The 15,030-nt window shown below is 44.3% G+C and overlaps 1 protein-coding gene across 1 annotated transcript; it reads left to right on the top strand.

Annotated features, from left to right (window-relative positions):
• The first annotated feature begins 1,245 nt into the window (after nucleotides 1–1,245).
• Nucleotides 1,246–2,298, top strand: MAGEB2 (MAGE family member B2). Its single transcript, XM_041003157.1, has one exon. It carries the CDS (start codon nucleotides 1,246–1,248, stop codon nucleotides 2,296–2,298), a length of 1,053 nt encoding a protein of 350 aa, XP_040859091.1.
• Nucleotides 2,299–15,030: the final 12,732 nt, after the last annotated feature.

Genomic DNA, 15,030 nt, shown 5'->3' with positions numbered 1-15,030 from the left:
TGCTTCCGCTTTGCAAAACCTCTCGAACCGGCGGTCTAGCGCAGCTCGGCATTCGGGAGGTAACACAGAAATTTTGCAGAGAGTGAATTTTGAGTGGTTTAGACTCAAGGTAAGAATTCTCTATGTGGAGTTAGGAGACCGTTTCTCCTTTCAGGCTGCAGTGTAGCCCTGAGAAACCCTGGAAGGCTGTGGAAGATTTGGAAGGTTCTCAGCCTAAGTTCCACCGAGAAAGTTTGGTGGCTGAGGGGAGGGGGCATTGGTCTTACAGGGGATTGCTAATTCAGGGAATGTTGAAGACCAGCCCTAATAAACCTTAGAAGACCCTGGAAGTTCACTCACTGACCCTAGTTTGACCCAGAGGTCTGGTGGGTGGGGGAGGGGCGCATTGGTCTTGGCGGGTAACGCGGAGTCTGTGAATGCCAGAGGCCTAAACTGTAACTAAATGAAGTGAGTCCTTTAAAATACTCTTGTTGGGGACGTCTCCGTCCCAGGGTGGACGGGGAGGTAAGCCAGCTGCGCAGCGGTGTGACTTCTTCCACTCCGAGCGCCACCGAAGCCGAGCGTGCCCTGCCACCCGCCTCGCGGGCCGGCTGAGCCGCGTTGTCTGACAGAAAACGTGCAGGACATTTTTCCTCCGACTAGAGCGTAGGGAAGGACTTTGCGGTTTCACGAACCCCCTTCACATTTTTCTTTCAGACTGAAAGGAGTTGGCGCTCCTCGTCGGAAAGTGTGGCCACCACGAAACAGAAGGGCAGTCAGGACAAGTGAAGGTAAGAACCCCAGCCCCGTGAGCCCAGGGTGACAAGCACCATGGTGAACTGTTAGAACTAGCTGTCCTCTGCTGGGGAGTTAGGCCAAGACACCTTTTCAGTTTCTTTTCGGGGCTCTGCAGCAGTTTTACAGTGGAAAGGTCGGCAGTAATCGAGGTGGCAGTGCTGCAGGCGCTGCTAAGAGGTGCCATGATAATTCTGGCAGGAGACTGAGAAAATCCCAAACAAAAAGAGAAGCCTGCCAGTATGCATGGTCGCTGCAGTTAAGCGAAGCAGGCCTGATGGACACAGCCAGGGCTCCTGGTGGTGTCCAGGGCACAGGAGCCGTGGGCATTCCTATAGCAGTGCCTTCACAGACAGGCTGAGAGGGCTTGCTGGAAGCCGAGGGGCTCTCTTCTTGCCCAAGGTGCTCACACACACTCCTTCTCTTCCCTGCAGGTGTGCATCCTGCTCCGCGTCCCTGCCTGCAAGCATCATGCCTCGGGGCCAGAAGAGCAAGCACCGCGCCCGAGAGAGACGAGAGAGACGCCACCAGGCCCAAAGCGAAGCCCAGCAGCTTAAGCAACCGGAGGCCACCACCGCAGCAGAGGCATCAGAACCCTCGACTTCCTCTGCAGCAGTCGGGGGTGCTTCCCCCAGCTCCTCTACTTCTGGTTTACCCCAGGAGCCTCAAAGGGCCCGATCCTACACCACTCGGGGTGGGGCCCATGGCTCTGGCAAAAGATCTGGTAAAGGTGCCCAGAGGCAGGGGAACAAAAGGCAGAATTCCCCGGGGGTTGCTGGAGCCCCTGAGAGTGCAAGGAGCACAAGCAGAGATCCTGTAAGCAGGAAGGCAGGAATGCTGATGCAGTTCCTACTGTTCAAGAATAAGATGCAACAGCCCATTAAGAGGGTAGACATGCTAAAGCTTGTCACCAGAAGGTTCAGGCAGCAATTCTCAGATATCCTCAAGATAGCCTCTGAGCGTCTAGAGCTGGTCTTTGGCCTGGAGTTAAAGGAAGTAAAACCCAGGGGTCAAATCTATACCCTTGTTGCCAAGCTAGAGGACACCAGTGAAGGAGGCCAAGATAGTGTCCGGGGTTTCCCCAGGAATGGGCTGCTGATGCCCCTCCTGGGTGTGATTTTCTTAAATGGCAACTCTGCCACTGAGGAAGAGATCTGGCAATTCCTGAATGTTTTGGGGGTATATGATGGGAAGAGTCATGAAATCTTTGGGGAGCCCCGAAAGCTCATCACTGAAGATCTGGTGAATGAAAACTACCTGGAGTACCAACAGGTGCCCAACAGTGATCCTCCTTGCTACCAATTCCGGTGGGGTCCTAGAGCTTTCGCTGAAACTAGCAAGATGAAAGTCTTGCAGTTTTTGGCCAAGGTCAATAATACTGAGCTCACAGCCTTCCCAACCCTTTACGAAGAGGCTGTGAGAGAGGAGGAGGAGAAAGCCCAAGTCCAGGCCGCATCTGGCACTGCAACAAAGGCATGTCGGGGCCCTAAGGCCAAGGGGGGCAGCCGTTCTCAGCAGCAGTGAAGGCTGAGAGGTGCTTTGTGCGTGTAAACAACTATGCTAACCTTTACGCTTGCTACACATTGAATAATTTTTGGCTAAACTTTTCTTGTGTGTATTTTTGAACTAATATTCAACAGAAGATTTATTTAGATTCAGAAGATAAGTTTAGGAATGACATAGGTAGTACATGTATTGCTGTTTATTAGATTTTGTACTAAAAGCTTTGTTTTTTGAAATACAAATTACAAATCTGTAAATCACCTTGTTGAGCCATAAAAAGATACCATGGGATGAGAAATAGCCTTGGGAATATACAAGATTCACCAGTAAAATGTTTGAGGTGCAAAGATAGAGAATAAAGTGGAGAGTTATGAGTTTGAGTTTCTTGTTTATTTTATTTTGGTCTTTTCATAAGTTTAAGATACCTGCTTGAATTATATTATTGTATTCAAGAATGTGTGAGAAATTAAATCATAAATGAAGTTTCTGGTTCTATCTGTTCAAGCTCTTTACTGGAGATGTTTAGTCAAAGCATTGCATTTTGCTCATGCAATCACAGAACCTGGGGAAGGCTAGCATTACTGGAGAGGGTGAGATACTCTGCTTCATAAAGAAGTAGAAGGAATTCAAAGTGAAAGGAAGGACATTTTTTTCCACCACTAAGCAGCATTTTGGCTGAATATGGCTTTAAAAAATAAGTGAAGAATGTCACTTCAGATTGATACATAAATACTGTACATATTCCTGGGGCACCATATGATCTGATGTATGTATATATCAGTGAAATGTTCAAATCACAAACACTTCTCAAACATCATTTCTTTGTGATGGGAATAAGTAAAATTTCTACATCCTAGCTTTTTTCCCTTGTTTTAAAAGATTTATTTATTTATTTATTTGAAAGGTAGAGTAATGGAGAAATGGGTCTTTCATCTGCTGGTTTATTCCCAAAATGACTTTAATGGCTGGGGCTGCACAGGCACAAAACAGGAACTAGGAATGCCACCCTGGTTTTCCACATGGCTGTTAGGGGCCGAAGCACTTGGGCTATCCTCTGCTGTCTCCCAGGTAAATTAGCAAGAAGCTGGATCACTAGTGGAACTGCCAGGACTAGAAGCAGGACTCCCATAATATGAGATGCCAGTGTCAAGCAGAAGCTTAACTTGCTACACCACAATGGTGGCACCCAAGTTTTCTTTTTGTAAAGAAATACGACGTACCTTAACTTTATGTATAGTTAGCTTACTATATAGTAGAGTACCAGAATTTTTCTGCCTCTCCTAGGACAGGGACTTATTCTCTGAAAGCAAGAAACTGATTTATAATTTGCAGTGGTGCAGCATTTCCAGGAAACATTTGATTCAAGGAATAGAGCCATGATGAAGACCAGAGAGATTAAGATAACTATAGTGATGGCATAATAGAGACTACCATATTCAGATGTGAAGATACAATGCAATATGCATTCCTACTTACAAATCAAATATGTACTGCCAGTGAAACTGCTGGACATATCTGGACAATGGGATGCTGGATTCTGACATTGTCTGTACCAGCTATGTCAGAACACATTTAAGTAAGACTGATGGACTTATGACTCCTTATGAAGGACTATATTATTGTAATAATATGGGGAAAATCAATCGGGGGGTGGGGAATCCCAGACCCTATGAAACTGCAAAATTCAAAATAAAGAAAAGATAAAATTCAAAATAAAACAAGATAACTAGGAAGAAAAGTAGGTTGCATTGATTATCTATGGAGACCAACACACCATGGAGGACTGGAGAGATGAACACTCCAGAATGTGGGGTAATATAGATCAGCCGCATTTGGGAACATAAGCAGTCTCCAAGCTCTCAGCCCAAGAATCCCCTCACAGGCATCCTTCCGGATTTGGAGATACCATTCCTGCAGGGCCACATATGCAGATCAGGATTAGGAGAGTCCCAATCTCTCAGGAATGAAGAGGGTAAACCAGAATCATGATAGAAAGATCTAGCCCAAATCAGTGGGGTTCCAGAACTCACACCCCAGTTGTTGGCCCTGCTGGAATTTGAAACTCCACTGGCTGCATGTGGCTGCTATTAACTTCTCCATGTTCTGGCAAGCTGAGGACTTTGTCTAAAGGTCAGGGCCTCAAGTCACAAGAGAGTGAAATCCCAGGAAGGGCACACAGTCAAGGCAAAGACCTTTCATATGGACCACTTAACTCAGATGGGCTGCACCTAGTTCCTGCACTGCTGTCACCCCTGCAGCACCCAAGGAAGAACTGGAAGGTTCAGGTGCTTTTTGAATTCTCCTGGAAGATTTCAGGGTGAGGAGGGTCTTGGTTTACAGACTGACTACCCAGCTCAACAGGAAGTAAAATATGACAGATTTTAAGGTAAAATACTATATGAGGACTAAGGCAAGCAAGTTCCCCAGAAGTAAGCAGAGCAGAGGTCCCACCTCTGAAGACCTGGGCTGCCACAGGTAGGCCCACTTAGGCTGAAGTTATTCATGTGCTGAGTCGCAGCTGGTCTCAGAGAAACAAAGCACCTGGATGCACAGGGAGGCCCAGTTCAGCAGAGGGAAAGACTTGCTCCGGAACAGAAGTCAAGCAATGATAGCAACTGATAACAAAGAAACACCAACCACAAAGGAGAGGGTCACGGAGAAGTCATTCCGTACTGTCTGACCTAAGAAGCCTGGGCACAGGGACATGGAGTCCTGTGTGCTTCTTTCCAGGTCATCTCTCCGGAGTAGAGAAACCCTGGCAAACAGCACAGGTTTGGGTCAACAGAGGGAGTGTTTTCAGGTGATGCCAGGAGCAAAGCTGAGGACCTCCAAAACTTATGGAAACACCTGCTCCATAACAAAGAGAGCACAGAGTCTTTTCATTATTGTTAGGCTGGGTAAACTTCGACCACTTGTGGCCAGATGAAGTAAATTTCATTTTTTCCTGATATGTATCATGGAATTAGGGATGTTGGTAGAAATCAGCACTCAAGTGAAGACCAGAAGGATTTCTGGGGGAATGCAGGTTGAAGTGTGGGGATGGCACACCCTATTTCAGTGGGCACATCAGAGTCTGCTCCTCAATGATCCCAGGAAAATGGACAAAGCAAAAAATTACATCAATATCACTCAGCGGAACAGGTAAATAAGGAATTTCTATCATTCCTAGTGGTGGTATCACAGCAACAGAGGAAATCATCTCGAATTATGTTAGCATTACAAGTTGGGATCCTGCACCCCGGAACGTGCATGCCACACCTGACATTTTTGTGAGGCAATCAGCAGGTATAAGACCACAAAATGCATCTTCTCTTCCTTCTGTTGGCGCTTAGAGTTGTGGGTCACACGAGGAGGAGAGTTCATTACCTCCGAAGCTTTGTAGAAGCAGACCCTACAAGATGTCAAAATCAGGGTACTGAAGAGGGGACTAGGTTATGTATATACCCTCGAAGATACAATTATCACTGCCTGCCCTTTAATTTCAGCAATAGAAATCGCAGAGAGGTTTTTTTTTAAAAGATTTATTTCTTTTTATTGCAAAGGCAAACTTACAAGGAGAAGGAGAGACAGACAAAGATTTTCTAACCTCAAATGACTGCAATCTACAGAGCTGAGCCATTCCAAAGCCAGGAGCCAAGAGCTTGCTCCCGGTCTCCCACGCGGGGGTGCAGGGTCCCAAGGCTTTTGGCCGTCCTCAACTGCTTTTCTAGGCTACAAGCAGGGAGCTGGATGGGAAGTGGAGCAGTAGGGACATGAACTGGCACCCATATGGAATCCTGGCACGGCGAGGATTTAGTCATTGAGCCATTGCGCCAGGCCCTCAATTTTCTTTTAACTTGAAGTACGTGTTGTTATTTGTGAGGGGGAGGGCAGGAAGGAGGAAGCAAGAGGGGGCACTCCAATTCATAGGTTCATTGCACAACTGCCAGAATCTAAGAACTCAATTCAAATACTCCATTTCTGAAGCAGAAAGCCCACTACCTGAGGTATCACTTATTGCATCCTAGAATCTGAATCAATAGAAAGCTCAAATTCAGGTACAGAAGTCGTGGACCATGCTAGACCCCCACCCCTTCCGTTACTTCTTAATATCCTGTTATACAAAAAGAGACCTTGTGGTCAAACTACTGCGTTTGGGATTACAAAGCCAGAGTAATTAGAGTATCAAAACAAATCTAACATTTGAATTTAAAAAGGATATATTTGCTGTTCAGACAAGAGACTGATTTATCCAACTCGCTAATTCCACGTATTTACTTACTTTTTGTGTCATGTGAAGAGCGGAGCGCAGAGGATACGACCCGATGTGAAGTGATGTGCAAAACACAGGAAAACTGCACTGAGTGAGGGATAGAAGAGACGTGAAGGTTACGTGTGGGTTGAGAGAGATGTAATCCGATATTCAGGACACAGGAGAAGTGACGTAAGATTACGCATTGTGACGCAACGTGTGGGCAGACGCGACGTGTGCGTAGACGCAATGTGTGGGCAGACGTGATGTGAGGGGCAGGCGCGACGTGACGCAATGTGTGGGCAGACGCAACATGTGGGCAGACGCAACATGTGGGCAGACGCGACGTGATGCAACGTGACCCGACGTGGGGACATACGCGATATGACACCACGTGACAAGAGGCAGAAACGACTAGAAGAGATTCGCTGAGGAGAGCAGCCGGCGTTGTTGTTTCCTCGTAAAAAGTGAGTAAATTAGAATGGAGGTTACTTAAGATCCTAAGTCTAGTGGGTAAAATGAAAAAAAAAGAAAAGGATTACTACATTAAAAAATATATCTATCGGCTATCGCTAAGCTAGCGTGTGTACGCCGCTTGTGCTTTTCGCTTCTCCTGGAGACCGCTTCTCTGAAAGATAAACAGAAGGAAAACTGGTCAGGCATTGGTGGGGCTGTCTCATCTTTCAATAGGTTTTTAAAGAATGACTCATTTTGTATATACTATTTTTAATCGTTTTTTGCTATAGAAAAAAGATTTTGTGTAGTTCATAGATAAAATGCTCAAACTGCAATATTTCCCTTTATTTTTTAAACTTTTGCGGTAAAAAGTTTAATTTACTTTCTAGTCATAGGCTTAACGCTGCAGTAAATAAAGTGTGCAACCAGCAGAGCCTCAGCGCAGCATCCTTGCACGCACCAGGATCCCATATGGCCGCTAGTTCGTGTCCTGGCTGCTCCATGTCTGTAGCCATTGCAGTCACTTGGGCAGTGAACTAGAGGACAGAACAGCTTTCTGTTGTTCTCACTTGAAATAAGACTTTTCAAAGTCTTAAAATTAAAAAAAAAAAAAAAAAAGGCTGTGCGCGGTAGCCTAGCGGCTTAAAAATCCTCACCTTGGGCCCGGCGCGGTGGCAAAGTGGTTAAGGTCCTCGCCTTGCACGCCCGGGATCCCATATGGGCGCCGGTTCTAATCCCGGCAGCCCTGCTTCCCTTCCAGCTCCCTGCCTGTGGCCTGGGAAAGCAGTCCAGGATGGCCCAAAGCTTTGGGACCCTGCACCCGCTTGGGAGACCCGGAAGAGGCTCCTGGCTTCGGACCGGCATAGCATCGGCCGTTGCGCTCACTTGGGGAGTGAATCATCGGACGGAAGATCTTCCTCTCTGTCTCTCCACTCTGTATATCCACCTTTCTAATAAAAAAAATAATAAAAATAAATCTTTAAAAAACATCCTCACCTTGTACATGCCAGGATCTCAAATCGGTGCCAGTTTATGTCCCAGCTACCCCATTTCCCACCCAGCTCCCTGCTTGTGCCCAGGGCAGTCGAGAACTTCCCAAAGCCTTGGGACCCTGCACCCACATGGGACACCCGGAAGGGTTCCTGGCCTCTGCCTTTGGAACGGCACAGCTCCGGCTGTTGCGGCTGCTTGGGTGAGCAATAATCTCTTAGTGGAAGCTTTTAGTTTCCGCTATGTTAAGGATCATGCATTTTGCAGACAGGGAATATTTGTATTTTCTTGTATTTCTTGTACTTTCATGTATTTTCTTGCCTCACTGCTCCAGCTAAAACTACCAGAACTGTAATGAATAAAAATGGAGCGGACATGTGTGTCTGGCTCCAGGTCTTAGTGGAGATGCCTTAAGCATTCTCTGTCACCATGATGTTGGCTGTGGGTTTGTCCAATATAGCCTTGATTGTGTTGGAGTATGTTCTTTCTATACCAAATTTTAAGGTCCCCCCCCCTTTTTTAATCATGAAAGATTGTTGCGTTTTATCAAGTGATTTCTCTGCATCAACTGAGATCATCATGTGGCTTTTAAATTTGGTTAACATGATGTATCATTTATTGATCAGCCAATGTTGAACCCTCTCTGCACACCAGGGATAAATCTCACTTGGTCTAGTTGGATTTTCTTTTTGATGTGCTGTTGGGTTCCATTAGCTAGAATTTTGTTGAATATTGCTCATCAGGGACTTTGCCCTATAGTTCTCTTATTTGTTGTGTTTTTTTAATGGTTCTAGAGTTAACGCAGTGCGGGGCTCACAGAAAGAGTTTTGGAGGATTCCTTGCCGTGCGGCTATTTAAATGGTTTGAGAAGAATTGGAATTCAATTTTTAAAGATTTGGTAGAATTCAGTGGTGACATTGTCTAGTCCTGGACTTTTCTTTTTTGTGAGAATCTTTTTCACTAGTTCAATTTCAATACCTCAATTTTGGTAAATTGTACAGCATTTTATAGTTTCTTGGTGTGAAATCATAGTAATTGTTAATAATTGTTTTTACTTCTGTGTAATCAGTTCTTTTTTTTAAAGATTTATTTACTTTTAATTGCAAAGTCAGATATACAGAGAGGAAGAGAGAAAGAAAGGAAAATATTCTGTCCAGTGGTTCACTCCCCAAGTGACTGCAATGGTCAGAGCTGAGCCAAACCAAAGCCAGGAGCCAGGAGCCTCTTCCGGGTTTTCCACACGGGTACCAGGCCTCAAAAATTTTTTCATTAATGATTTGTTTTTATTGGACAGTCAGATATACAGAGAGGAGAAGAGACAGAAAAGAAGATCTTCCATCTGCTGATTCATTCCCTAAGCGGCTGCAATGGCTGGAGCTGAGCCAATCTGAAGCCAGGAGCCAGGAGCCTCTTCCAGTCTCCCACGTGGGTGCAGGGTCCCAAGGCTTTGGGTCATCCTCGACTACTTTTCCCAGGTCACAGACAGGGAGCTGGGTCTAAAAGCAGCAGCCAGGACACGAACTGCCACTCATATGGAATCCTGGCATGTACAAGGCAAGGACTTTAGCTGCTAGACTACCATGCCAGGCCCCATGTAATAAATCCTAACATCTCCTTTTTCATCTTTAATTTTGCTAATTTGGGTTTTCTCCCCTCTTATTTTTTGGTTAGTTGTGCCAGTGATTTATCAATTTTATTTTTTTAAAACGTCTTCATTTCCTTGATTTTTTTTTTTTAGATTTCAAAGTTATTTCTTTTGAAAAAAATTATTAGAAAGGCAGATTTACAGAGAGATGGAGAGACTTAGACAAAGATTTTCCATCCGCTGATTATCTCCTTAAGTGGCTACTACAATCAGAGCTGAGCCGATCTGGAGCCAGGAGCCTCTTCCACGTCTCCTGTGTGGATGCAGGGTCCCAAGGCTTTGGGCCGTCCTCTGCTGCTTTTCCAGGCCACAGGCAGGGAGCTGGAAGGGGAATTGAGCAGCCAGGGTACAAACCAGTTCCACAGGCTGTGCTGAACTCACACCATCACAAGATATCCACAGTCACAGGGTGCAGGGGATACATTCTCAGCCCTGCAAGCTGTACTGAGCTGTCCAGCAGGTTTGTTGAAGTTCCACCTCAGTAAACTGAGTATGGTGTTTTGATTGGAGGTGAGGCAGGGAAGCAGCTTGACCTCCCTTCACATAGGTAAATGAATGCCTTAGCCCCTGCACAAGGTCCCCAGATTCAAAGTCAGTGCATTAAGGAGTTTTCCCTTACACAGAATCACTGGTGTTTGCACCAGTGCAGCCTCACCTTGCTCTGGGAATGTGGTGTTTCTCCCCCATTACCAGCTATGGCTGCTGTGTGTCTGTACACTGTTCTCACTGTCCATAGAGTCTCTGTTGTGGTCTAGCGGTTCTCCATGGGAGTTTCTCTCCAGCTGACCCCGAGAATTTGGCCCTTCCTTTGTTTTTCAGATATGTTTCCAAGGCTAAGATGAGTTTGTCTTTTCCCACCCAGCCATCTTGATCATTTTGTTTCATGCTTTTCTAATTTCTCTAATTTCTTCACATAGATACTAATTGGTATGAGCTTCCCTCTTTACACCAATTTGATATGTCCCATACATTTTGATGTATTCTGTCATCTTCATTTATTTCCAGGAATTCTTTATTCCCATTTTGATTCCTTCTATGACCCAATAGTGTATTATTCAGTCTCCTTGTTTTTGCGTTTTTATAGTTTCTTGAGTTGATTTCCATGTTCATTCTGTGGTGATCAGGAAAGATAGATGGCATATTGTTTTTTAATTTGATGAGGCTTGCTTTAAGTCCTAGTATATGATGAAAAGAATGTATTCTGCAAGTATAAGATAGAATGTTCTGTAGATATCAGTTGGATCCATTTGGTATAGCTCTGTTCCTTTGTTTTTGTCTAGTTGATCAGTCTGTTGATTAAAGTGTGTTGTTGAAGTTCCTTGATTGTTACTATATTGGAGTCAGTATATCATTTAGATCAACTAACAATAGTTTTTAGGAGCCAGGTGCCCTGGTATTGTTGCAGGAATTTTGACTCCGAGTATGGCAGCAACCTCAAATTCTTGTCTCGCAGGAAAGAAGAATTTTCATGCGGACACACTTTAGTTTTAAAGCAAGATTTATTAGAAAAGTTGAGAAGAGAAGACTCCCATCCTAGTGATGGGAGGGGGTTTTGAGATAGAAAGGACCCTTACCTCCTGCCATAGTGGCAGGAGGAAAAGGACCCCAGTGCTCTGCCATAGTGGCAGGAAAATAAGAACCCTAGTCCTCTGCCATAGTGGCAGGAGGACAAGAAGCCAAAACCCTAGTGCTCTGCCATAGTGGCAGGAGGAAAATGAGAACCCGTATTAATGGTGGGGAATGCACCTTTTAAAGGTTTCCCTCAAAGATGTTTCTCCATGAACAAAGAAAATTCCTAGTTTCCATGGTACCTGGCCTTGGGACAAAAGGCCACAGAGGTGCCAGACATAGGACATTCCAGGCCTTAGGCAGATGTGTATTACTTCTTCCTGCTCTCCTTTGAATGATAAAGAGATCGGCCTGAGTCCTTCCCACAGTGGCCAGAGGTAATGGCCGATACTTCAGGTGGGGAATTGATATGCTAATAGCACCCCATCCCTTGGAAGAGATGTGCTCTGGTGAGTTCAAGACATGGTGGGGAAATTCTCTTTTACTCGGGGACCCAGAATACCCTACCTGCCTACTACCCACTCTAACTCCTCTCTCAGTATTGGGTATATATTACATTTACTAGTCACTTCTTGTCACTTCTAATCATGTAATTTGTCTTTGTCTTCTTTATCTCCTTTGACAGCTTTTTGTGTTAAAATCTATTTTGTCTGATATTAGGGTGGCTACTTTTGCTCTTTTTCTGCTTTCCTTTACCGTGGAATAAGCTTTTCTATCCTTTCATAATCAGTTTTGTATATCTTTGCTACGAGGTGTGTTTTTTGCAAGCAGCAGATAGATGGGCCTTGTTTTTTAATCCATTCAGACAGTTTATGTCTTTTGAATGGAGAGTCTGGACCATTGTGTTCAGGGTTATTTTATTTTTTTTAAGAACCTTCATACAGTTTTCCAAAGTGTCTGTAGCAACTGAACTTCCCTGCAGCAGTTTTCAGGGGTACTCTTTTAGCCACACATTCAAAAAAATTTAGTTTTTCTTTTTAACACCAGCCATCATAAGACATGAAATGATGTCATCTCATTATGGTCTGATTTCTATTTTTGTATATTTAGAGATGTTGAATACCTTTATATGCATTTGTTACATAGTTGTGTCTTCTTTGGAAATGTTATATAAATGGTGATTTCTTGGCAATGTCAGTAAATGCTACAGTAAAATTGATGGCTCAATACATGAAGAAAAGTATGGGCATTTGCCTTAGTAGTTTAGACACTGATATTAGACACAGACATTGGAGAGTGTGGGTTTGAGGCCCACTTCAGATTTTAAATTGCAGTTTCTTATTAGTACGTACAGGGAGGCAGCCACTGAGAATTCAAGCAGTTAGATCTGGCCACCTAAATGCCTAGATTGCAGGTATTTACAGAGTGAACCAACAGATGGGAGCTTACTCTTTCTGTTTGTTCCTCTTTCTCCCACAAATTTCATCATAGAATTTTTAAATTATTTACTTATTTATTTTGAAAGTCAAAATTTTAGCGAAAGATCTTCCCTCTGTTGGCTCACTTCCAGATGTCTACAACAGGCAACACTGGGCTAGAATAAGCCAGGAGCTTCAGCAGAGTCTCCCATGTGAGTGCCAGCGGCTCAGACATGTGGGCTATCTGCCTCTGCTCTTCTGAAGTCATTAGCATGGAACCGGATTAGAAGTCGAACTGCTGGGACACTAACTGGTGCCCATATGGGCTGCTGTTGTTGCAGGTGGCAGCTTTACCACTATGCAATGTTTTTTTTTTTTTAAAAAAAAAAAAACTCTCAATTCTCAGGGCCAGTGCTGTGGTGCAGCTTGCTAAGTCACCTCCTGCAGCACTGGCACCCCATATGGATACTAGTTCATGTCCTAACTTCTCTGCTTAACATCCACTTCACTGGTGATGCACCTGGAAATGCATTTCAGTTTGGCCATCAAAGGCATTTGGATAGTGGACCAGTGAATGAAAGATTCATTCATTCATTTTCATTCATTTTCTCTCTCTCTGTGTGTGTCTCTCTTTTTCTCTGTCCCTCTGTGTGCCTCTTTGTCTAATTTTCCCTTTTCCCTTTCAAATATTTTTTTAAAGATTATTCTTTTACTTTCTTTAGACTTTCTCTTATAAAATTATAAGTTGTCTACTTGAATTTTCTTAGATTATCAAAGACTATAGAAAAATGTCAGTCTTGATATTTTAAACTTCGTGCTCATTCTTTTGCTTATCCTTCAATCATTAAATGAGTGTCAGCACTTTGAAAGATTTCACGTTAGTACTGGGAATGTTTTCCTCTTCTCTCCAAAAGAGTCTAGGAGCAGCTGTCATATAAAATTAGATGATTAAATGCTTTCTGATTTCAACAACAGATAAAAGAAGGAACAAGGAAAGGAGGAAATTCAGATTAGAGCAATCAAGTGTAATTGTCCTAAGGTAAAACATTGTGGAGCCTTAAGGAACTGCACATTCCTGAGTGGGAGGTATTGTTAACAAGGCTGCAGGGTGGGGTGGCTGACATTGTAGGAGTGGTACGCAGTGGCCAGGTCCTCAGATGCTACTTCTGAGAGGAGCCACCAAAGCTGGAATATAACATTGTTCCTGTCATTTGCTTTGGGATTATGGGAAAACCAGAAAGAACCTCCACTTTGACTCAGGTATGGAAAAAGTGCTGATTGCCTGTTCTCACATTATGAAACTTAGTGCACATACTAGATTTTCTATACACATTGTCACCAGGTGGTTCCCAAAAATCAGAGTGTACCCTGAGGTAGGGGGTGCCACAAATCCACTGTGCTGCGCTCTGGGGATCATTGTCCCATAAACCTACTTACACTGTATAATTTTCCTTGCTAAGCATCATTTTGTTGGTTTCAGTTTCTGTCTTGGAGTTTGATAGGGTTCTCAAGATCACAGTGTTGGTCAGTGACTAGACTCCTGGTCTGAACTCTTAATACTGTTTGTGAAACTCCTCTCTACCTGGAACAGAACTTAGGTCCCACATTAGACCTGCTGGTATGTGGACCTGCAAGATTTGTATTGGGAACACTTCCCAAGAATATGCAAAGATGTGACAATTCCCAGTACGCCTTTAAACCAAGAGACAGGAGTAAAACAATGAGGACTCCCTCGTAAATTAGTATTGAGGAGGCAAATAAAGAAGGTAATTTAGAGATTGGACCAGACATATTCAGTCCTAGAGTGCCCCAAGCAGAAAAGTCAGACTGAGCATCCTCTCTTCATAGTTCTCAGGGAAGTGAGACTTGGACGAAGGAAGGTAGACCTCAGTAGAGGGAGGACCCCAAAGACTAGTAAAAGTCAAGATAGACTTTGAACAAGGAAAATGGGGAACCAGAACAGTGGTATCCCATTGAAACCTAACTCTGCTGTCAACTCTTGCAAGACCCCAATACCACTAGCCTAGGCTCTTCCTGGCCTCTACCTGGGAGATCTCAGAAGAGGACCTTTATCTGAGCAGAATGCAAGTCAGTGACAGTGGAGTCCAAGGACTCTGCAGCAGTATGGTGAGGTTTTTGAGTGAGGAAAGAAGACTTGGCTACATTTACACATAAATTAATATCACTGAGCCCTGCCTCTGTTCTTAATGGCAGGTGGAGCCCTTAAAAGTCAAAGGTTTCCTCATTTCCACCAGGAGGGCCTAAGGGGGAATAGGGCTTTCTCCTAGGGCAGCCTTAGTTCTTCAGAGTGAGGAGTCTTGATATGAACTGAAGGCAGAGTGAAAATGACCATGATTATCACAGGACCGGTCCCTAAAATAGTGGGCCCCCAAGAGCCCCAACCCTGTCTCCAGCACAGTGAGGCTTCAGGAAATGCTAATCATTTGTAGTATGTCTAGACTTATGCCCTGAGGACTGAAGGCAGTGATAATGCTTAGAGGCTG

This window comes from Ochotona curzoniae, unplaced genomic scaffold, assembly GCF_017591425.1.
Source record: "Ochotona curzoniae isolate NIBS_2020 unplaced genomic scaffold, NIBS_Ocur_1.0 contig_1274, whole genome shotgun sequence".
In the NCBI taxonomy this organism is placed as follows: Eukaryota; Metazoa; Chordata; class Mammalia; order Lagomorpha; family Ochotonidae; genus Ochotona; species Ochotona curzoniae.
The sequence above is the reverse complement of the archived record's forward strand: the minus strand, read 5'-3'. Positions and strand labels throughout refer to the sequence as shown.